The 24137-nt window shown below is 41.5% G+C and overlaps 1 protein-coding gene across 1 annotated transcript in view; it reads left to right on the top strand.

Moving 5' to 3' along the window:
- The window catches only part of PIEZO2 (piezo type mechanosensitive ion channel component 2), a 474200-nt gene that overhangs the window by 360174 nt on the left and 89889 nt on the right, over nucleotides 1-24137 (top strand). Inside the window, 5 exon segments of the mRNA XM_078785142.1 lie at nucleotides 4144-4243; nucleotides 6674-6906; nucleotides 15649-15842; nucleotides 15945-16106; nucleotides 20639-21553. Of these exon segments, the coding sequence (XP_078641268.1) occupies nucleotides 4144-4243; nucleotides 6674-6906; nucleotides 15649-15842; nucleotides 15945-16106; nucleotides 20639-21553 (1604 nt within the window).

The raw sequence follows: 24137 nt of genomic DNA, 5'->3' as shown, positions 1-24137 counted from the left end.
AACATAGGCCGATTTTCTAAAATGGCCAATTTTCATCCAATTGACTGGAGATTTGAACAGGATTTGCATATTTGGTCATTGAATTCAACCACGAATTATTTTTAGGGTCAAATTTGTTTTGGGAATTTCACAAGTATCGTGATCTGCATGATGTCTTTCTTGGTTGTTTGTGAACAGGATATCTCAAAAAGTTATGAATGGATTCAGACGACATTTTACCACTGCGTGGTCTTCGTCCATGATTGTGCAGGCATCATATACATGGCAGGTGTCAATTATGTCACACCTCAGCCTTGCCTGTTGGGCATTGATACTCATGGGTTGTGCGTTTGTTTTTAGCTCAACTGGATGTAGTTCAGGTGAGCTTGTGGGATGACGCATCGTCAGTCCATCAGTCTGTCTGTTAATCCATTCATCCGAACAGTAAACACTTGCAGCTTTTTCTCTGAAACTGCTGATGGGATTGTGACCAAACTTTACTAAAATTATATTTGGTGTGGTATAACTCAAGTGTGTTCATGGCATCCTATCCATCCACATATAAGTAGGTCATCATAAGGAGTTATGGTCCCAAATATGCTGGAATTTCAATCTGGTTTAGCTGCAATTTTGGATTTAAGGAAAACCTTTAACAATGTTCATTCTCAAACCACTTTTTTTTTTTTCTTTTTTTTTGTATACAAGATCGAGGCTCGTGAAAGAGCTAACATTAATCACACAAAAAGACAAACCGACACACAAAACACAAAAAACAAGGGGAGCGGCAGACAAGATGGGGAGAGAGGGGGAAGGACACAAACACAACATTTCAGAGCAGGGACATCGGGAGGACTTGGGGGGAGGTGGGAGAGGAATAAAACATATGAACACTGCAAGGACTCTTGGGTGAATTACCGGGGGTAGAAAAGATCAAGGTTTTCGATGGGGGAAAATAAGAGATGGTGGTGAACAGCTGTTTTAAAGACCTGGAGGGAGGAGTGGGATTGAAGGGAGTGGGGGAGTTTGTTCCAGAGGCGGGAGAAAAGGGGAATGAAAGAGTGAAGGTGAGCAGAGAGCCTAGACTTTGGCAGTTTAACCATAAGAGGGTTGCAGGCAGATCTTGTGCGACCTGAAGGAATATTGGGGGGACAGAGCACAGAGAGAGCTGGGGGAGCAAGGCCGGAGAGGAGTCGGTAGAAGACAGAAAGACCACCAACCTGCCTGCGGTGAGTGAGTGAAAGGCCCTCGGAGTTGACTACATCGCAGGAGATTCCAATGATTCTGAAAGCTTTGGCCTCAACAGCGTGAAGCCGAGCAAGGTGTGAGGCAGGAGCACCAGCCCAGAGGGGGGAACAGTATTCCATTGAGCTGCGGATGAAAGCCTTGTATGTGGTGAGGAGCTCAGGTGTGCCAAGGAAGGACTTCGCACGACGGAGGATGTCCAGTCGGTGACTGGCTTTGGAGGCCAGCTTGGAAATGTGGTTTTCCCAAGAAAGATCATGGCAGATAGTGAGACCCAAAAGCTTGAGCGACAGAACTTCTTGGAGAGGATTGTTGAGAAAGTAGATGGGAGGGTTGTCCAGTCGGTCCTTTCGGAGAGACATTGTAAGAGTGTGAGATTTGTCAGGATTGAAAGACATGTTCCTCTTGTTTGACCAGTCTGTGATTTTGTCCAGGTCTGCAGAGAGTGAGGAGGCTGCAGACTGCCGATCTGAGGGATGAGGAATGGAGCGGCAGATAGTGGAGTCATCAGCAAAGAGATAGAGAGGATTTTCCAGAGAGTCGGAGAGGTCATTGATGAAGACCAGAAATAGCACAGGGCCCAGAACACTACCTTGGGGAACTCCAGCCAGAACAGGAAGGGAAGATGAGAGAAATCCATTCAGGGCCACACGTTGCCTACGACCAGAGAGGAAATCCGCAAGCCATGAGTGGAGATTTCCCTGAATACCATAGGAGGTGAGTTTGGTGAGCAGAGCTGGGTGCCAGACCGTATCGAAGGCACGTGATATGTCAAGTGAGACAGCTCTGATTTCCTGTTTGGCATTGAGGACCTCCATCCATTGCTGAGACAGCAGAAGCAACATGTCCAGAGTAGAATGACCTGGTCTGAATCCAAATTGATGATCAGAGATCAAGCCATTAGAGAAGAGGAAGGATTTGATATCTGAAGCAATGATGGCAATGCAATGATAACCAATGAATGCAAAACTTTAAATTTGTAATCAATTACCCAAGGGAAATATATTTTGAACAATGACTTCATTGGTCACATGGTATGGCAGCCATATTGGATCATAACAAAAACCATTTAAAATACTCTCTGATACTGCTTAACCTATCGATGTGAAACTTTAAATTTGTGATCGATGACACGTAGGAAATATTTATTTGATAACAATGACGTCATTGGTCGCACGGTCTGGCAGCCATATTGGATCAAAGGAAAACCTTTAAAGTTCATTTTCTCTGAAACTGCCTAAACGATCAATGCGAAACTTAGAATACATGATCGACTGCCTATGTGGATGTTTGATGAAATGAAGTTGATCCAAAACATAATATGGCCACCATTAGTGTCATAATACAGAAAGTGGGCAATATGTTGAAAAATATGATTTATCGACACCTTGTATTTGCACATTATCAAATGTGGCTAATTTTGATACACCAGGAAATGACATCATCATACCAGAAGTGGGCGACATCATGAAACCTAAGGCTCATTGACAGCTGTGAGTTTCATGACTGTGAACATCGTATCAACATTATCTGCCCTAAAATGTGTATTTTAAATGCAGCTCCTGTTTTTACCCTGATCCATCCATCAATCCCCTTTTTGGCAACCAGCCAGGTGAGCTGTAGGACCACTGGTATTTTATTTTTGACTATGGATCTTCACAACCATAACTACCCTCTTCTTTGTTTGCCTTATTCTCTGTACTTCATCTGTCTCTCTGTTTGTTTCCCGTTTCCTTCTCTGTATCTCCCTCATTAGCTGAAACTAAGCTTGCATTTTCAGCCTTCCTTTCCTGAATTCCAATCCTTCCTGCCTGTTCTATTCCTCATCACTCATATTCCTCAAGTCACTCACTCTCCTATTCCCAATTCCCAACAAATGATTTCAAAATATTGAGGAATAATGGAATAGGAATTAAAGAGAGTTGACAGTGGGGATGGGGGATTGATTAGTTAATCAACAACTATTGAGAGCAAATCAGAGAAAATGGTAAAAGGGGTGTGAGGTATGGGCACGGTAGGGTAAGGCAGGTATAATGTAGGGGTAAGAGGTAGTGTAGTGAATGAAGACCAGACGTTGGATGTTTGAAGTCTGAGGAACGTCTCTCCAATGAACGTAAACACCTGTATAATATTAATACAAATAGACAGTTTGTTAAATCTTTCCTTGTTGAAATCACAAAGAGCCCATCACATTACCAATCATATTTGATGTATCAAGCATTCTTTACCATAATCACTTGCCCATCTTCACCATTCTCCTGGTGCATCTTGCCTCATCTTGGCTCATTTCCCATCTCCATGTTCCGCAAGGCCCCGGCCGCTCCACCATCATGCCCTTATTTTCAGCCATTTTACTTCGTTTTAGAAACGCTTCTTAGTTTTCCCGATTGTTTTATCCTTCGCCGTCTTCGTTTCGTCCTTTTTTCTTTCGTTAATTTGCTTTTCTCATCTCAACCCTCTTAATTTCTCCTCTCCTTGTTTATATATTCACCCCTCCCCCATGAACTGCTGTCCTTTATAACTTTGTGACCTTTCATTTTAATTTCTTTAATATCTATGCATATATTTGGTTTGCATGTGTACATTTGCATCACGTGTTTGTTCATTATGTGAACATTTACTGTCCTTTACATTTATTTTTCTCTTTCCTATTTATGTCAATCTCCATATTTATTTATTTTTCATTGTTTGTTATTTCTGCTTTCTTTGTGGGTTTTTTTTTGTATCTTGTGATCTTTGTATCTTTTTTTGTTTTGCATTTTGCATGTTATTATTTCCCTTTTAAATATAGAAAGGTGCCTGTCTTAGAGAGAAGCTAAATGCCTGAGTGCTGCAGGTTACCTCTTTGGTGTTTATACCGCATCAGAAATCTTTACCTTCTGCCATCACTTGCTCTTTGACTGGACTGGGTTTGTTGTGCAGTTTGCTTACACGGCATGGGTCACGGATTCAAAGTCAGCGCTGAAGGAACGAGAGCAAGAACACCGGCAAAGACATAGACGGAAGAAGCATGAGAGGCAAAGTGAGTGTCTGTGTTTGTTTGAGCAACAGGTGTCGTGTATTTTAATTGTTTAATTTATTTATTTATTTATTTTGTATACAAAGTGAGTGTGTGTGTTTGTTTGAACAAGTGTGATGTATTTTAATTGTTTTATGTATTTATTTATTTTGTATACAAAGTGAGTGTGTGTGTTTGTTTGAGCAATATGTGTGATGCATTTTAATTGTTTTATTTATTTATTTATTTATTTTGTATACGAAGTGAGTGTGTGTGTTTGTTTGAACAAGTGTGATGTATTTTAATTGTTTTATGTATTTATTTATTTTGTATACAAAGTGAGTGTGTGTGTTTGTTTGAACAAGTGTGATGCATTTTAATTGTTTTATGTATTTATTGGCGCTGAGGAAGCGCCTCTAGCGATTGACTTCCAGCCAGTGTAACGCTAATTCCTGTCACAGGAATTCTGAGATCATATAAGTGGGCGTGGCAGTTCCTGATTGGTTCGTGTTGGGGAACGCCTTCTCGCTGCCGACGTGACGTAAATTCGCGCACGCGCACTGGTGATTGGCGCTGAGGAAGCGCCTCTAGCGAATGACTTCCAGCCAGTGTAACGCTAATTCCTGTCACAGGAATTCTGAGATCATATAAGTGGGCGTGGCAGTTCCTGATTGGTTCGTGTTGGGGAACGCCTTCTCGCTGCCGACGTGACGTAAATTCGCGCACGCGCACTGGTGAAGCTTACTCGATCTTACTCGATCCCATATTACATGTACTTTCATTGCATACAAATTATACTTCCTCCTAGAAATTCCATGCCCGAACCTCAGCGCAATCCAAGAGGATTCACTTGTTTATTTTGTATACAAAGTGAGTGTGTGTGTTTGTTTGAGCAATATGTGTGATGCATTTTAATTGTTTTATTTATTTATTTATTTATTTTGTATACGAAGTGAGTGTGTGTGTTTGTTTGAGCAATTGGAAGTGTGATGCATTTTAATTGTTTTTTTGTTTTTTACAATGTTGAAATTTTATAAAGACGCTTAAGAACAGCAGGTCAAGGGTTAATATACTGAAGTAGTAAGGCATAGGTGGACATGGGACAAATATGGAGACATTGTAAAATGATGGGGAACGTGTTGAGAAAAATAAGCCGATGGGGCAGGTAAGAGTCGAGAATATCTCAGGTAAGCATCAGGAGGCTACATGAGAGTGTTCTGAGCTGCAATGAAGGCCTCGAGGGAAGAGTGGGATTGGACAGATACAAGACTCTTCCAGATGTAAGAGAAAAGTGTTGGGGTTGGTGGCAAAGTCGTGAGTGTGAGTGGAAAGTTTGATTTTTAGATAGTTATATGTTTATATTTTTTCATAGATAGATGTTGATAGATTTTTTTTGATAAATAGATAGATAAGCACTGAATTATTGAGTTGTCATGGACAGTCATTTGAAGCCCTGGATAGGTGGAGAGCTACAGATGTGAGACTCAATGAAAGCTGATAGAAACCAGAGAAGAAACCATCTGCTTACTATGTGCAAGTTGCAGGACTTTGGGCCTTACTTTCCTTGATGCCCAGGACATTAATCTCCATTGCTTTCAAGGGAGCAATGCACATTATAGGAACCCAAATATCCAATCAACAACTGTACACAATTGTAATGTAAAAAGTCATGCAAGATATGAGGACCTGGAGACATCAAGGATGAACTTTGTGGTCGAAAATCCGATGTTAAATCATGGATGCTAACTTTAAAACATCATTTCCTTAAGATATATCATATCAGAAGGCCAAACCAAGCGGCTCAAACCAAGCACTTCTTCCAGGATTTGTTTCAGAAGTGGATGTTTTTAATCAGGTGATTTTTTTGTTGTCAGACCATTTAATGAACGGTATACTTTCTGATGTCATGTCCGACCTGTGAAACGCCAAGGTGACGGTGGATTGTCAGACCACAGAGCAAACCCAGACTAGATAGCCCAAAGGTGAGTGCACTACCTTTGTGCGATCTCGCCAACCAAAGCATAGGTGGAGTCAGTCATTGTACTCTCCGTTCCTCGTACCATGTCCAAAATAAAACTTTAATTTTGAAATAATACACAAAAGGAGAGCACACATTAGAACGTGCCTTGACTAGTTGTGACCAGGTGTTGGAGGAAAGATACAGGTTCGACATTTAAAATCTCAGATGGAGTGATGCTATGGTTTGCCTTCGGGTGGGTATGATACCATTTTGTAAACAAAGTCGAGGCTCATGGAAGAGCTAGAACACAGAACATGAACAGAAAGAGCACAGTTGAAAGAGGAGAAACACCAACAGCAGGTTAGAGGGACACTGCGGATGTTTCGTTGAGATGAGTAGTTAGAAAAGAGTCATTTAAGATAGAGTGTGAATATTTCTGTTTATTATATTTGTAATGTTTGCCTTTAAACTTATGCCGGGCCTTTAATCCTCAGATTCCGTGGACGAACTAAGTGATGATGGATTAATAAGCACCGAGGACGAAGATGAGAATCGGCCAGACAACATTCTGCGGCGGCTGGTTTACATTCTTAAGTTCATCTGGGTGTTGCTTCTTGCTCTCGTGGATGGTGTCGTGGATTCTCTAAACTCTTTGGCGCAAGATTCAATCAACATCTCACGTGTACTGCGGATCGAACGCTGCATGCTGTCCCACGAAGCTAAAATGGTCAGCACCTACCCCTTTGTGGAACTACTTTGTTTATGCGTATTGATGTATTTGTTCTTTGGATTCCTAATGTATTTGTATTTAATGGCTTTGCTGTAAGAACTTTATCATAAGATTGTGGTTCGATTTGTTGCGATCATGCCGCATCTGCACGATCACGTTCTTTCACTGCCAGAATGATCCCGGCAATATCACCACCGACAGAAGTCATCGCAGTTGATCCAGAAGAGTCAAAAATCAGTCTGACAAACCTTGGCACCAAATCATGGGCCCCATTATGTCATTGCCAAAACATTTGTGCACCTCTTGCTCCGAGGCATTAGGTGATGGCCACCATGTTGGCCTGTCTCTAAGAATCAGCACATAATTGCTCAATGCTATGTGTTTGACACAGACAAGTGAGTTCCCGATTTATTGACAATATACCTTAATAAAACAAAACTACCCTGTACAATGAGCTTTGGCTCTGGATGGGATAGGATTCATGGTACATTGGTACATATACCTCGAATCGAATGAACAGTCCCAGGGATGACAGGTGTTGGTAGTAATGGAAGTATATAGTAAAATAAGTTAATCTAATAATAATAAAAGGCAGTGTCCGTCCATCCGTCTGTCCGTCGGTCTCCTCCATAACTCCAAAACCATGAAACCTAGCGGCCCCAAACTTTGCATGCATACACCTGGACATGCAACAGATTGCAACGATGAAAACTCGGTGTTTGGGTGTTTTATAACATCCTTTTTGAAAATGATTAACTAGGTGCTTATCAGAAAACTAGACCAAAAGTCTAACAGCAGCATAGTCGGGCTTATAAAATATTATAAACCGCAAACACACATGATTAGCTTTTTAAACGGTTGCTAATGCTGTTTATAACACTAATATAACACCAATTAAAGAAATTTAGAGGAATCCCAACATCCATGAGGAAAGATTTACTTGCAGAACTGAGCGAAGATCTACTGTACCTTATTTACCCCACAAGGGTTGGGTTAATAACATCACCCTTTCTGCTGCTACCGTGGCGTTTTTCGTAGCAAACTTTTCAAACTCGCTCTTGCTGTTTAATATGAAACTGAAAGGGAGGAAGTCCTGGTTGTGCTCATTTGCCAAGCTGCTAGCTAGTGCTTGCCAAGCCAGCCACTCCTTAACAGTTTTGAATGGAGTGCTTGCTCAAATGCTTAAACCACTTGGAGATCTCTCCACAAGAAACTTGGTAAATGAACACAAACCCAATGTTCTTGAGACCCGACCAGAGAAAGACTGTAATCGATATACCCCAAAGAGGAATGACCCTTCCTGCAGCTCTCGAAGTGGGCGTTGGCGCCGTAATGCGGGTGTTTACGCCGTAATGACATCATATACGTAATGACGTAGCATTACAGCCGGACACAAAACTTCCGCTACTTTAATATTGTCGTGTGAGTCCCCTTGGTTAATACCGGGTTAGTCACGGATAGCCAAAGCAAGCATTTAAACTCCGAAGGCGATGCCCAAATGCGGATTTTATATACGCGGCGAAAGAAAGGGGAAGAGGAAGCTGAAGCTTTTACCTGAGCAATCCCTCCGGGCAGTCTTCAAGCTGCGGAAAATAACTCAAACCGAGGCGGATTTAAAATGTACAAAAATAAACAGGTTTATCAAAACAGAATGCCGGTAACAATAAAAACGCGATGGTAAATCAAATTCCTAATCGGGACATCCCCAGATCAGACTTATAACACCGACACAGGAAGAAAATAAACTGGACAAGTACAGATACATTCAAAGTACACCGCCCCCATGCCAAATAATTAAATATCCTACAGCGCGGCATTGCCGGGGCGCCTCTGGCGCCCGGCAATACCGCAGTGCAGCTCATAGAGGCTGCATTGGGAGGGAGAGGTGTACACTAATCGATTGATTAATTGTATAATTAAAATCAACAAAAGATTATCACAAAATATTTTGTTAATCAATTGGCTAATAGCATAACTAAACCAACTAGTGCTTCATCTGAAGATGTATCTTTTAGAAATTTAATTAAATAAGTCATTAATAAAAAATTAAATAATTAATTGATTAATCAATAAATAATTAATCGATTAATCAATAAATAATTAATCGATTAAATGATTAATCAATAAATCAAAAATAAACCACCACCATTTCATCAGAATCAGTAACTGATTTTTTTTTTTAATAGTAATTAATCGAATAATTAAATAATTAATTGATTAATTGATTAATCAATAAATCAAAAATATCCTTGATAGCCACATCACTTGGTCACTCACGTCCAAATATTAGCTTCCGAGCTCAAAAGGTGCCTGAGATATTGGCCAAATGAGAAAGAAAATAAATAAATGATTAATAATGAAAATAAATAAATAATAATCATTAAAAAATTAAATTATTAATCAATTCGGTCATAGAACACATAAACCACCACCATTTCATCAGAATCTGTAACTTAAAAAAAAAAAAAAAGTCATTAATGGAATAATTTAATAATTAATCGATTAATTGATTAATTGATTAATTAATAAATCAAAAATAGCCTTTGCAGCCAAATCACCTGGTCATTGGCATGTCCAAATATCAGCTGCCTAACTCAAAAGGTGCCTGAGTTAATGGTCAGAAGAGAAAGGATTTTGGATTAATTAAATAAGTACTTAATTAATCGCTAATAATTAAATAACTCCTCAATTAATTGATTAATCAAAAAACAAAAATAACCTTTTTGACAAAGTACTTGCTCACTATTGTGCCGAAATTTCAGCTTCCTAGCTCAAAGGATGGCTGAGATATCGCCCGGACAAACAAACAAACAAACAAAAAAACAAGAAAGCAAGAAAACAACCAGAGTGAAAACTGAGTACTCCCTTTCAGCATGCGTCACTGCAGAGCCCCCTTCGGTGCCCGGCAATGACGTTTTGCAATGCCTGGAGATGGCATAGGAAAGGAGCGGTGTACAAAAATAATGGGGTGTAATTTAATTGTGGCACTCAACTCAAATCGGTGCCTCATCGGCAATCGTCCAGGCCCCAGCGCGCAGTCTTGACGCGGCTCCGGTGTTGACGGGAAACCACTCGTCGTTTGGCATGCGTGCACAAAGTCAGGCCTCCGTTCTCCTCGCACACCAATGGATGGTTTCAGTATGAGTGTCGAAGGCCAGGGGTGAGCGAGATGCAGGAACATCGAGGGACAAGAGGAAGATGCGAGAGGCGAGGAAGGGCAAAATGCAGGCATGAAGGGTAAAAGGCAAGAGTCCAGGGTCAGCGAGCAGGAGGGCAAGAAGAAGAGAGAGAATGTCGGTCCTTGAGTGCTTTTAACGTCAGGTCGTGACATCATCAGCGCTTCTCCACCAATCAGTGCGCCACTTCTTGCTTGCCCCTGATGTCATCAGTGGTCTTCGCAATCGGCGCTCGGCCTCCTCCTTGGCCTGCCTTCCACCAATCAGTGAGTCGCTTCTTGCTCCACCCTGGCCAATCACAAGTCCTTCCTTAACCTGGCCTTCCCGTTGATCAACTCCCGTCCAATAGTGAGTCGCTTCTTACTCCACCCCGGTAAATCACGAGTCCCCGGGGCGTGTCTTCGGCCTGCCCGAGCTATGTGAGGGGATGTAGAAGGTGGTGTCAATCGGCAGTGTTCAGAACTGGCTTCTGGTTAGTTTTATTGTTGTTATTCAGTGCAATTAATGGGCATTTCTCACTAGTGTCTCCGGTGCAGTACCAAAAGAGCCAAAGGATAAATCACTGAGGTTTGACGAACAGGGAAATTAACATAATCCCTATACTAGTTAACATGCCCCATTCCTCGTAATGGAGACGAAGGTTTCTACACGACATTCAGAGCACCTACCGATACAAATCTACCTCAAACACCATGGCTAATGTCCTGCCGATGTCTCATCACAAATGAAACTACGCATTGCCAGCCTAAATATCAATGGCGGTCGTACGTCACTTCGTAAAGTGCAAGTTAAACAACAAATTGAGTGCAACAAGGTTGACATCTTGTTGTTGCAGGAAACTCATTCTACTGAAGGTTCTTCAGCTGAGTGGGAGTTGTTTCTTAAAGGGCATTGGTTCTTTAGCAATCTATCAAGCCCAATTGCTGGGATAGCCATCTTCTTTCGGCAAACTCTTCCTTTGACTTCGGTTTCCTTTAAAGAAATTGTGAAGGGATATTTAGCTTCGCTGACTCTCTCTGTTGGTCAGCAGCTTTTCACAATAATCAATGTGTACGCACCAAGTACAAATGCTGAAAGATCTTCCTTTTTTGACTGTCTTGACTCGTATCTGGCTGGTGTTCCCCCTGACCATTTCTATGTCTTGGAGGAGATTTCAATTGCACACTTAACCACTCCCTTGATAGGAATGGGGCTGAGCCACATGCAGCCAGTACAAGACCTCTCGTTCGCTCAATCTCAAGATTCAAGCTGACAGACATTTGGAGATTGCAACATCCGATGCAGCAACAATTTACTTGGTGTCGCTGCTCTAACAACTTAGTGTCGCTAGCTCGACTTGATAAATTGTACGTTTCTGACCATTTCCTCAACCTCGTCTTAAACACCTCTATTCTCTCATCTGGGTTTTCCGATCACCACATCATCACTATGCATTTTCAGTTGCCACTCATTAAGGTGGTGAGCCCTTATTGGAAGTTCAACACAACACTTCTTCAAAACGAATTCTTTGTTGCATCCTTTCGGGCCTTTTGGGCACATTGCATCACGATGGACAAAGAGTTCTCGTGTTTACGTCAGTGGTGGGACAACGCTAAAGCTCAAATTAGAGTTTTTTGTCAAAAAATTTCACGACACAGTACTCGGGATCATGATGCAAATATAGATCTGGTGAAGACACAAATTCCTGACTTGCAAAACAAAGTGTCCTCCTCTAGTAATAATGGGCAGCAGCAGACGTTGTATGAAAAGAAAGTCCTGTTAAATGAATTACTGGCTGAACTTGCAAAGGGTGCACTCCTTCGGATGAGAACGACTCATTTGCACCAACTAAATAACCCGAGCAGACTTTTCTTCAAGCTGGAAACCGCCTCAAAAAAACAAAAACAAATATTGTCCTTGCGTTCTGCTGACGGAAGGATTTTGACTGATCCAAGTGACATTAAACTTACTATTAAGACTTTCTTTTCTCACCTCTACTCCTCCAAGCACACTTTCCCAAACCATATACATTCATTTACCGCATCCTTGCCTACACTTACTGAAGCCCAGAATTCGACTGCTGAAGGCGAAATAACATTGGACGAACTCACTAGTGTTTTAAAGACCTTGCCCACCAGCAGGGCACCTGGCTTAGACGGGTTGCCAGTGGAATTCTACAGCACCTTTTGGGATTTGCTGGGACCATGTCTACTAATTGTCTTCATAGAAAGCATACAAACTGGTGAACTTCCCTTGAGCTGCAGACGTGCCGTCATTTCATTAATCCCTAAAAAGGGAGATCTTCAACTTGTTGAGAACTGGCGCCCGATCTCTCTACTTTGTACTGATTACAAAATCCTGTCTAAGTTACTCGCTAATCGCATAAAAACCTTAATCAAGCACGTTGTATCCCCCGACCAGTCTTCTTGTATTCCCGGCAGATCGATATTTGACAATATTTTTTCTGTTCGTGATTTGATTTCGATTTGTCATTGTCAGAATGTTAACACCGGGCTGATCTTTTTAGATCAGGAAAAGGCCTTTGATAGTGTTGACCATTCGTATTTACTTGAAGTTTTGAAGGGGTTTGGGTTTGGTTTCTTCTTTATTTCTTGTATCAAGCTGCTGTATCACAACAACTTTAGTTTGGTGAACATCAACAACAGTTTATGTTCACCTTTTCCTATTCAGCGGTATTAGACAAGGCTGCCCTCTTTCCGGGTACCTGTATTCACTTTCCATTGAACCCTTGCTGATTCACTTACACCACAAACTTTCTGGGTTCTTGGTGACACCTCTTGCTAATCCTGTTAAGGTGATTGCGTATGCTGACGATCTGTGTGTGATTGTTAATACTCAGTCTGACATTGTTGCCCTCACAAGTTCTCTATGTGAATTCAATTTGGCATCTTCTGCTACTGTCAATTGGAGTAAGAGTAAAACCTTGTGTCTTGGTCCTTCTGGGTTATTTATCCCACCTTCCCTGCCTAATGCTTTGCAGTGGAGGTATGATGGTGTTAAACATCTCGGTGTGTTTCTTGGGAATGAGACCTTTTCCTTAAAGAACTGGGATCAGATGGTTGATCAAATCTCCCATATCCTTAATTGTTGGAAAAGATTGTCCAGCCTACTGTCTTATAGAGGTCGAGTGCTGATAAGGATAGAGGTCGTATCCTTGTTTCGTACTGGAAGGAGGCACTGACCGGCATTCACGAGACTTCGATAAAAGGAGGGCAGCAAGGAGATGTCTATTCGCTGCAGATCGAGTAGAAAGAGCTCGGGGCCACACCTGAGCTTACCAGCTTGCTGCAACAAGCAAGAAGCCAGGGGCCGCCAAGACAGGACTTCCTTGTCGAGAAGTTGGCGCAAGGTGGTTAGTCGAAAAGCCAGTATTTTACTGGTAATGTCCACAAGTCCTTGACCTCCTTTATCCAAGGGGACACTTAGAAGATCAGCTCGAAGCCGGTGCATACCGTTCCAGAAAAAATTTACAAGGATACGCTGCAAGTTAATGACAAGCGATTTGGGCGGTTGTAAGACAGTCATCCGATGCCAGAGTTTGGAAGCAGCCAAGTTATAATTAATTATATTAATGCACAATATTAATTATATTAATTATATTATTAATTATAATTAATAACTTGGCTGCTTCCAAACTCTGGCATCGGATGGCTGTCTTACAACCGCCCAAATCGCTTGTCATTATCTTGCAGCGTATCCTTGTTAATTTTTTCTGGAACGGTATGCACCGGCTTCGAGCTGATCTTCTAAGTGTCCCCTTGGATAAAGGAGGTCAAGGACTTGTGGACATTACTAGTAAAATACTGGCTTTTCGACTAACCACCTTGCGCCAACTTCTCTACAAGGAAGTCCTGTCTTAGCGGCCCCTGGCTTCTTGCTTGTTGCAGCAAGCTGGTAAGCTCAGGTGTGGCCCCGAGCTCTTTCTACTCGATCTGCAGCGAATAGACATCTCCTTGCTGCCCTCCTTTTATCGAAGTCTCGTGAATGCCGGTCAGTGCCTCCTTCCAGTACGAAACAAGGATACGTACAAATTTTGGAACTTAATGTGTGAACCTGTTTTCTACAACAGCCTATTTTGTCATGGCTGCCAAAGTAGGTCCCTAATTCAATCCTTTATTGAATCTGGTTTTTTTCTTGTCAAGGATTTTGTCAACCATACTTATTCTGGATGGCAGACCCCTAACCAGATTTTGGAAGTTTGCAATGTTACTTCAGCCCGACTAATTGGACAACTTCTTCGTTCAATTGTTAAAGCGTTCAACTCTTTTAATTTATCGTGGCCTCTACTGCACGATGTTCAGAACACAAAAACAATGCACCCTGACTTCCCTGATTTTTGTTTTTCTGATGCTCCTTCCATAAAGCCTCTACAAGCCTGTGCAAAGGCTACTCTGTACATGCAATGCCTTAATGTTGTTATTTCTGCTAACCCCAATAGCCCACTGACCACCCACTGGAAAGAGCTTCTGCCTGCAGGGGCTCCATCTTCTCCTACCTGGTCGTGGATGTACACGTCACCCGTGTCTAAGCGTGCCGGAGACATACAGTGGAGGCTTGCGCACTATTCCTTGCCTTCCAACGTGTTTCTCAAAAGACTGAACCTCGTGATATCTGACGAATGCCCTTTTTGCCATCATTCCGAGGACACTTTTCATGCATATGTCGGATGCCAAAGGCTGGCTCCACTTTTTCAACTTCTGAAATATACCTTCCAGAATTTCGGTTTTTGTTTTTCCTTTTATCACTTTGTAAATGGCATGCCTGTGTCCTATGTGAATGTCGGCTCTGAGACGCATGCCTGTGTCCTATGAGAATGTCGGCTCTCGAATTGTGAATTTTTTACTTGCTGAGGCAAAACTCGCAATATATATCACACGGAAGAGTAGGGTTTCTGGGACAAGTTCACCGGAATGCAGTGTTTTGTTAGCCTTTAAAGGCCTTGTGTTTGCCCGCCTTAAAATTGAATTTAACTTTTACCGAGAGACTTCTCGGCTTAATCTTTTTGTTAAAAAATGGTGCAAAGCTGAAGTCCTGTGTAAGGTGGAGGGAGATGAACTTTTTTTGCTGCTCTAATTAATATCATGTTTTTCAGTTCCTTGATTTAATTATTTTGTTGACTGCTATTGCATTACTTGTTTTGTTCTGCTTTTTATACTTTTGTAATAAAAGACCTTAAAAGTCAAGTCTCTTTCTCTCTCTCTCTCTCTCTCTCTCTCTGCGAAACACAAACACACACACACACACACACACACACACACACACACACACACACACACACACACACACACACACACATGATTTGTAGCATACAGGGAATATAGCTCCTGTGAAGGTGGAGGTTGGTCGCAAGTGGAGATTAGCATAAGTGATTTATCAGACCGTTACGTGATTCTGCCGACAGGTGAGTCAAAGGTGGAGGTTTGATTTTGCTTATTTTAATCTACCTGCCTCATAGGGCACAAAATGGAGAAGATTGTCATGGGGACCGCAAGGCTAACCCCCGCTCTTGCAGAGAAAATGGCCTTAAAATGCCTGTTGTTGTGTTGTTGTTGTTGCCTCATAGGGCAAAGTTCCAACTAAAGACAGCATCAACAATTACTACAAAGCACAGATCCTGGCACGTTCGCGGGACTGCTCCATCGACGGTGATGACGGCCCACTTGGTCAGAGAGAGAGTCCCGGCACACCCTTGGGTCCTGGCTTGCGTCCTACCGGCAGTCGCCACTCAATGCTCACTGCAGACAGCAGTCCATCCAGGTGTGTTGTTGAACCTTTTTGTCTTCCGCAATCTATAGATGCATGCATCATTCAAACCCATTTCGTCAATGTTTATAACATCCCATTGGTTCTTTCTGACAGCTGCATAACTGAAGCGACCATGCTTTGGTCCAGGCAGACTGCTGAGGGCAGGTTGGGAATGGGGACGAGACCTGGCCATGAACAACAAAGACCCCAACTCCATCGTGCCATGAACATTGACGGCTCCACCTCCTCAATTGACAGCAGTAGCCAGCTACTCAGGTAGATGTTTCAGTCCTAATTTCTATCGAAATTGTTTGATTTGTAGTTTATTTTAATACCCTTTATCTTCTCTATTGTTCTTTGATAGAAGTTTTGTTTTTCATCTATTTTTATTCCGAATTATGCAATTTGTTATCAAGTTCGCAAAAACTAATCTTAGTCAGGAAGAGTCAAAAATCAAAGCTGAATGCACCGCCATCTTGTACGGCCGCCCAGCAGCCATTACTCAGGTCCAATGTTTCGACCACCAATTGGTATTCACCTGTGACTGTGCATGTATTTTGGTCCAGTTGTAACTTCCTCACAAAGGGATTGGGGTGGAGGGAAGGAGTGGTGGGGATCACATGACTTCAACATGCAGACGGTGAGACAATATCGTTTTGGTCATCAAATTGCATGCGGCACTTGGTGTGGTTCGGCACGTGTGTTGGTAGAATTCTATCGTTTACTATATATTTGTAATGATCAGATGAGCATACCCATAAAGGTGGTGGTAACCACACCATGGGTCACAGAGATGGTTGTCGCCTGGATTCTGAACGGATGGAACCAAATAAAGACTCGAGTCATAATCTCGGTCATAGAGAACTATGTCTTCATTTAAAATGTACACAATTTAACATGATTACCATACACCTGTCCCTAAACATGTACACAAAGCATCAGTTCAGCAAAATGTATCAGCACAATCTGAATTCTGAAACTGCAGCTGATTTTACAGCACGCAGACACTTGGAGATGACATGTCAAGCATGTGATGATCGATCGATGGTATAGTCAGCAGTAAAGGCAGTTACAGGTAATTTACAAGGAAGACAATTGTGAACCAGATGAAGAGGCTGAACCAGAAGATGACGTCATAAGATGAGTAGCACAATGGTGCTGAGAAACGGTGCTTTGTTTAGCATCTCCTTGCATTTGGCTTACCGGTTTAGATTGATTGCATCAACCTAACCATGAGGAATGATCACCTCCGCCTCATAGTGCTGATTCAATGTCACGATGAACAGCCCAATAGGTGCTCATTATCGAACACAGTGTGCCTCACCAAATGTCTCGACCCCAATGAACGCACAACCTGTGATCATGTCATCAAAGGGGAAATCCACCGCAAACACTACAATGCACGATACTATATTTTTGTGCTTATGGGTCAGGGATATCATCCTCCAAAACACACCTCTTCAAAAAATGTAATGATTGTGTTCATTTAAGGGTTTGATTTTAAAATACTTGTCACGTGATATTTCCTTCACAGGCGCCATAGTAGTCACCGCTATATTTTTATAGTCATTTCGCAGGTGTGCTGCTTTCTGGTTTTCATGCGAGGTGAGATCACAGGATGTGAAATACAACTAGAAAGCATTGGAAAATGCAAATCCCATCCACGTCTGTTTGTATTCAGATATCTTCTTGTTCTTCCGCATGCTCAACATGACGAAAACAGTAAAAAAAAACAAAAAAAAACTGACTGTTTTATGTAGCATTTACCTTTCACCTTTTGATATTAAAAAACAATCGGCTTCTAGATTTTGATTGGTTAAACAATTCAGTGTCCCAACATGCAATTTCTTTAAAATTTCAGGTCAGTCGAATGAAAATGGATGATTTTATGTGATGCTGACCTTTGACCTTTTGACCAAATTATTAATTTGCCTTCTTCATATTCAAATAATAAAGCTTTGTTGAAAATTTGATGATGAAACGGAAAAGCTAAATTGAAATTTCAGGTCGATTGGATAAAAATGGATGATTTTACGTGATGCTGACCTTTGACCTTTTGACCAAATTATTAATTTGACTTCATATTCAAATAATAAAGCTTTGTTGAAAATTTGATGATGAAACTCAAAAGCTAAATTGAAATTTCAGGTCGATTGGATGAAAATGGATGATTTTAGGTGATGCTGACCTTTGACCTTTTGTCCAAATTATTAATTTGACTTCTTCATATTCAAATAATAAAGCTTTGTTGAAAATTTGATGATGAAACTCAAAAGCTAAATTGAAATTTCAGGTCGATTGGATGAAAATGGATGATTTTAGGTGAGGCTGACCTTTGCCCTTTTGACCAAATTATTAATTAGCCTTCTTCATATTCAAATAATAAAGCTTTGTTGAAAATTTGATGATGAAACTCAAAAGCTAAATTGAAATTTCAGGTCGATTGGATGAAAATGGATGATTTTAGGTGATGCTGACCTTTGACCTTTTGACCAAATTATTAATTAGCCTTCTTCATATTCAAATAATAAAGCTTTGTTGAAAATTTGATGATGAAACTCAAAAGCTAAATTGAAATTTCAGGTCGATTGGATGAAAATGGATGATTTTAGGTGATGCTGACCTTTGACCTTTTGTCCAAATTATTAATTTGACTTCTTCATATTCAAATAATAAAGCTTTGTTGAAAATTTGATGATGAAACTCAAAAGCTAAATTGAAATTTCAGGTCGATTGGATGAAAATGGATGATTTTAGGTGAGGCTGACCTTTGCCCTTTTGACCAAATTATTAATTAGCCTTCTTCATATTCAAATAATAAAGCTTTGTTGAAAATTTGATGATGAAACTCAAAAGCTAAATTGAAATTTCAGGTCGATTGGATGAAAATGGATGATTTTAGGTGATGCTGACCTTTGACCTTTTGACCAAATTATTAATTAGCCTTCTTCATATTCAAATAATAAAGCTTTGTTGAAAATTTGATGATGAAACTCAAAAGCTAAATTGAAATTTCAGGTCGATTGGATGAAAATGGATGATTTTAGGTGATGCTAACCTTTGACCTTTTGACCAAATTATTAATTAGCCTTCTTCATATTCAAATAATAAAGCTTTGTTGAAAATTTGATGATGAAACTCAAAAGCTAAATTGAAATTTCAGGTCGATTGGATGAAAATGGATGATTTTAGGTGATGCTGACCTTTGACCTTTTGTCCAAATTATTAATTTGACTTCTTCATATTCAAATAATAAAGCTTTGTTGAAAATTTGATGATGAAACGGAAAAGCTAAATTGAAATTTCAGGTCAATTGGATGAAAATGGATGATTTTAGGTGATGCTGACCTTTGCCCTTTTGACCAAATTATTAATTAGCCTTCTTCATATTCAAATAATAAAGCTTTGTTGAAAATTTGATGATGAAACTCAAAAGCTAAATTGAAATTTCAGGTCGATTGGATGAAAATGGATGATTTTAGGTGATGCTGACCTTTGACCTTTTGACCAAATTATTAATTAGCCTTCTTCATATTCAAATAATAAAGCTTTGTTGAAAATTTGATGATGAAACTCAAAAGCTAAATTGAAATTTCAGGTCGATTGGATGAAAATGGATGATTTTAGGTGATGCTAACCTTTGACCTTTTGACCAAATTATTAATTTGCCTTCTTCATGTTCAAATAATATAGCTTTGTTGAAAATTTGATGATGAAACGGAAAAGCTAAATTGAAACTTCAGGTCGATTGGATGAAAATGGATGATTTTAGGTGATGCTGACCTTTGACCTTTTGACCAAATTATTAATTAGCCTTCTTCATATTCAAATAATAAAGCTTTGTTGAAAATTTGATGATGAAACTCAAAAGCTAAATTGAAATTTCAGGTCGATTGGATGAAAATGGATGATTTTAGGTGATGCTGACCTTTGACCTTTTGACCAAATTATTAATTAGCCTTCTTCATATTCAAATAATAAAGCTTTGTTGAAAATTTGATGATGAAACTCAAAAGCTAAATTGAAATTTCAGGTCGATTGGATGAAAATGGATGATTTTAGGTGATGCTGACCTTTGCCCTTTTGACCAAATTATTAATTTGCCTTCTTCATATTCAAATAATAAAGCTTTGTTGAAAATTTGATGATGAAACGGAAAAGCTAAATTTAAATTTCAGGTCGTTTGGATGAAAATGGATGATTTAGGTGATGCTGACCTTTGACCTTTTGACCAATTAATTAGCCTTCTTCATATTCAAATAATAAAGCTTTGTTGAAAATTTGATGATGAAACTCAAAAGCTAAATTGAAACTTCAGGTCGATTGGATGAAAATGGATGATTTTAGGTGATGCTGACCTTTGACCTTTTGACCAAATTATTAATTTGCCTTCTTCATGTTCAAATAATAAAGCTTTGTTGAAAATTTGATGATGAATCTCAAAAGCTAAATTGAAATTTCAGGTCGATTGGATGAAAATGGATGATTTTAGGTGATGCTGACCTTTGACCTTTTGACCTTTTGTCAAAAAAAATCATTTTGCTTCTCCATATTATCACAATAAAGCTTTGTTGAAAATTTGATGACAATAACTCAAATGGTAAAATAAGTTGCGGCCCGGACACACAGACAGACAGACAGACACCCAGAAGTGATTGCAAAATCCCCTCTCCACTGCTTGGGGGACGACGGGCTAAGAAAGGAATGAGTGAACTGGAATGAGTGAACTGGAATGAGTGAAGAAATTTATTCTGTAATATAATTTCCAATCACTCCCTCCATTGTCTCCCATTGTTGCCCCACCTCAGCGAGGGGACACAATGCACGCCGTTGTTTTCCCGCCAAGGAACTGGTGACACCATCGAGGAAGACTCAGATGGGGAGATTGAGAGAGATCCCCAGAAGGAGGCACACGCAGATGGTGGAGAGACTCCTGCTGACATCCCAAGCAGTGAAATTCCCTTGGACTGTCCCCCATCTCCATCCTCTTCAGCATTTCCTCCAAATATTGCTCCAATTCCGGGTTCACTTGTACCCCACTCCTATTCCGACACCGAGGACCGCACTTCTTTGGATACGTCTCCCTCTTCAGAATGCTTCCCTTCAGTATTCCCCCAATTCGAATTCAGGGACCATCCGACAGAGTCTCTGCCCATGGAGTTAACGTCCAGCGCCACCCCTTCACAGTCTTCACCTTCTGGAACACCTTCAGCACAATTACATTCCTCTGAATTACTTTCTTCAGAGTTTCCTCCATCAGGATTTGCTCCTTCTGAATTGCCTTTTTCAGAATCTTCTCCTTCACATCAACCTCCCGCATACATTCCATCAGAATTTTCCTCCACAAATCATCTTTTTCAATCCCCTCCAAGAGACTTCCCTCCATTGGAATTTGCTTATGGAAGATCGGAGATTCGTTCAGATGAACATCCAATTGACTTTCCTTTTCCACAATTGCAGTCAACTTCTGCGGAGGAAACTGCGACCAGTTTGAGTGAGGAGATGCTGCTTCAACAGACCCCAGTGGGTTTTCCACTTGGTGAGACCCCAACCGAGCTGCCTTTTGCAAATGAAGCACCACCAACCTACAGCAAAGCAGGAAGTCTGGACTGCTTCACCATTGGAAGTGGGAGTGGTGGATTATTGAAGACTCCCGGGAGTGTAGAAAAGACCCTGCTTCCTAGAACTGATGAGCTCACAGCAAGTGAGCTCCTACTGAACAAGTGATTCTCACCTTCATCATTCCTTACATGCCATAACTCACCAGCAGACTTGCACATGCCATAACTCACGAGCAGACTTGCACATGCCATAACTCACCAGCAGACGTGTGCATGCCGTAACTCACCAGCACACTTGTACATACCATAACTCACGAGCAGACTTGCACATGCCATAACTCACCAGCAGACGTGTGCATGCCGTAACTCACCAGCAGACTTGTACATACCATAACTCACCAGCACACTTGTACATGCCATAACTCACGAGCAGACTTGCACATGCCATAACTCACCAGCAGACGTGTGCATGCCGTAACTCACCAGCAGACTTGCACATGCCATAACTCACCAGCAGACGTGTGCATGCCGTAACTCACCAGCAGACTTGTACATACCATAACTCACGAGCAGACTTGCACATGCCATAACTCACCAGCAGACGTGTGCATGCCATAACTCACCAGCAGACGTGTACATGCCATAACTCACCAGCACACTTGTACATGGCATAACTCACCAGCAGACTTGTACATGCCATAACTCACTAGCAGACTTGAACATGCCATAACTCACCAGCAGACGTGTGCATGCCATAACTCACTAGCAGACTTTTACATGCCATAACTCACGAGCAGACTTGTACATGCCATAACTCACTAGCAGACTTGTACATGCCGTAACTCACCAGCACACATGTACATGCCATAACTCACCGGCAGACTTGTACATGCCATAACTCACTAGCAGACTTGTACATGGCATAACTCACCAGCAGACTTGTACATGCCATAACTCACTAGCAGACTTGAACATGCCATAACTCACCAGCAGACGTGTGCATGCCATAACTCACTAGCAGACTTTTACATGCCATAACTCACGAGCAGACTTGTACATGCCATAACTCACGAGCAGACTTGCACATGCCATAACTCACCAGCAGACGTGTGCATGCCATAACTCACCAGCACACTTGTACATGCCATAACTCACCAGCAGACTTGAACATGCCATAACTCACCAGCAGACGTGTGCATGCCGTAACTCACCAGCAGACGTGTACATGCCATAACTCACCAGCAGACTTGTACATGCCGTAACTCACCAGCACACTTGTACATGCCATAACTCACCAGCAGACTTGTACATGCCATAACTCACTAGCAGTTGAACATGCCATAACTCACCAGCAGACGTGTGCATGCCATAACTCACTAGCAGACTTTTACATGCCATAACTCACGAGCAGACTTGCACATGCCATAACTCACCAGCAGACGTGTGCATGCCATAACTCACTAGCAGACTTGTACATGCCATAACTCACCAGCAGACGTGTGCATGCCATAACTCACGAGCAGACTTGCACATGCCATAACTCACCAGCAGACGTGTACATGCCATAACTCACGAGCAGACTTGCACATGCCATAACTCACCAGCAGACGTGTACATGCCATAACTCACGAGCAGACTTGCACATGCCATAACTCACCAGCAGACGTGTGCATGCCATAACTCACTAGCAGACTTGTACATGCCGTAACTCATCAGCACACTTGTACATGCCGTAACTCACCAGCAGACTTGAACATGCCGTAACTCACCAGCAGACTTGTACATGCCATAACTCACCAACAGACTTGTACATGCCATAACTCACCAGCAGACTTGTACGTGCCATAACTCACCAGCAGACTTGTACCAGCTGTAACTCACCAGCAGACTTGTACATGCCATAACTCACCAACAGACTTGTACATGCCATAACTCACCAGCAGACTTGTACCAGCCGAAACTCACCAGCAGACTTGTACATGCCATAACTCACCAGCAGACTTGTACATGCCATAACTCACCAGCAGACTTGAACATGCCGTAACTCACCAGCAGACTTGTACATGCCATAACTCACCAGCAGACTTGTACATGCCATAACTCACCAGCAGATGTGTACATGCCATAACTCACCAGCAGACTTATACCAGCCATAACTCACCAGCAGACTTGTACATTCCATAACTCATCAGCAGACTTGTACATGCCATAACTCACCAGCAGACTTGTACATGCCATAACTCACTAGCAGACTTGTACATGCCATAACTCACCAGCAGACTTGTACATGCCATAACTCACCAGCAGACTTGTGCATGCCATAACTCACCAGCAGACATGCACATTCCATAACTCACCAGCAGACGTGTGCATGCCATAACTCACCAGCAGACTTGTACATGCCATAACTCACCAGCAGACTTGTACATGCCATAACTCACCAGCAGACTTGTACATGCCATAACTCACTAGCAGACTTGTACATGCCGTAACTCACCAGCAGGCTTGTACATGCCATAACTCACCAGCAGACTTGTACATGCCATAACTCACCAGCAGACTTGTACATGCCATAACTCACCAGCAGACTTGAACATGCCATAACACACCAGCAGACGTGTACATGCCATAACTCACCAGCAGACTTGTACATGCCATAACTCACCAGCAGATTTGTACATGCCATAACTCACCAGCAGACTTGTGCATGCCATAACTCACCAGCAGACTTGTACATGCCATAACT

This window comes from Myxine glutinosa, chromosome 9 (genome assembly GCF_964187855.1).
Source record: "Myxine glutinosa chromosome 9, kmMyxGlut1.1, whole genome shotgun sequence".
Lineage (NCBI taxonomy): Eukaryota > Metazoa > Chordata > Myxini > Myxiniformes > Myxinidae > Myxine > Myxine glutinosa.
Note: the sequence above shows the minus strand (reverse complement) of the source record. Positions and strands in the feature narration are given on the sequence as shown.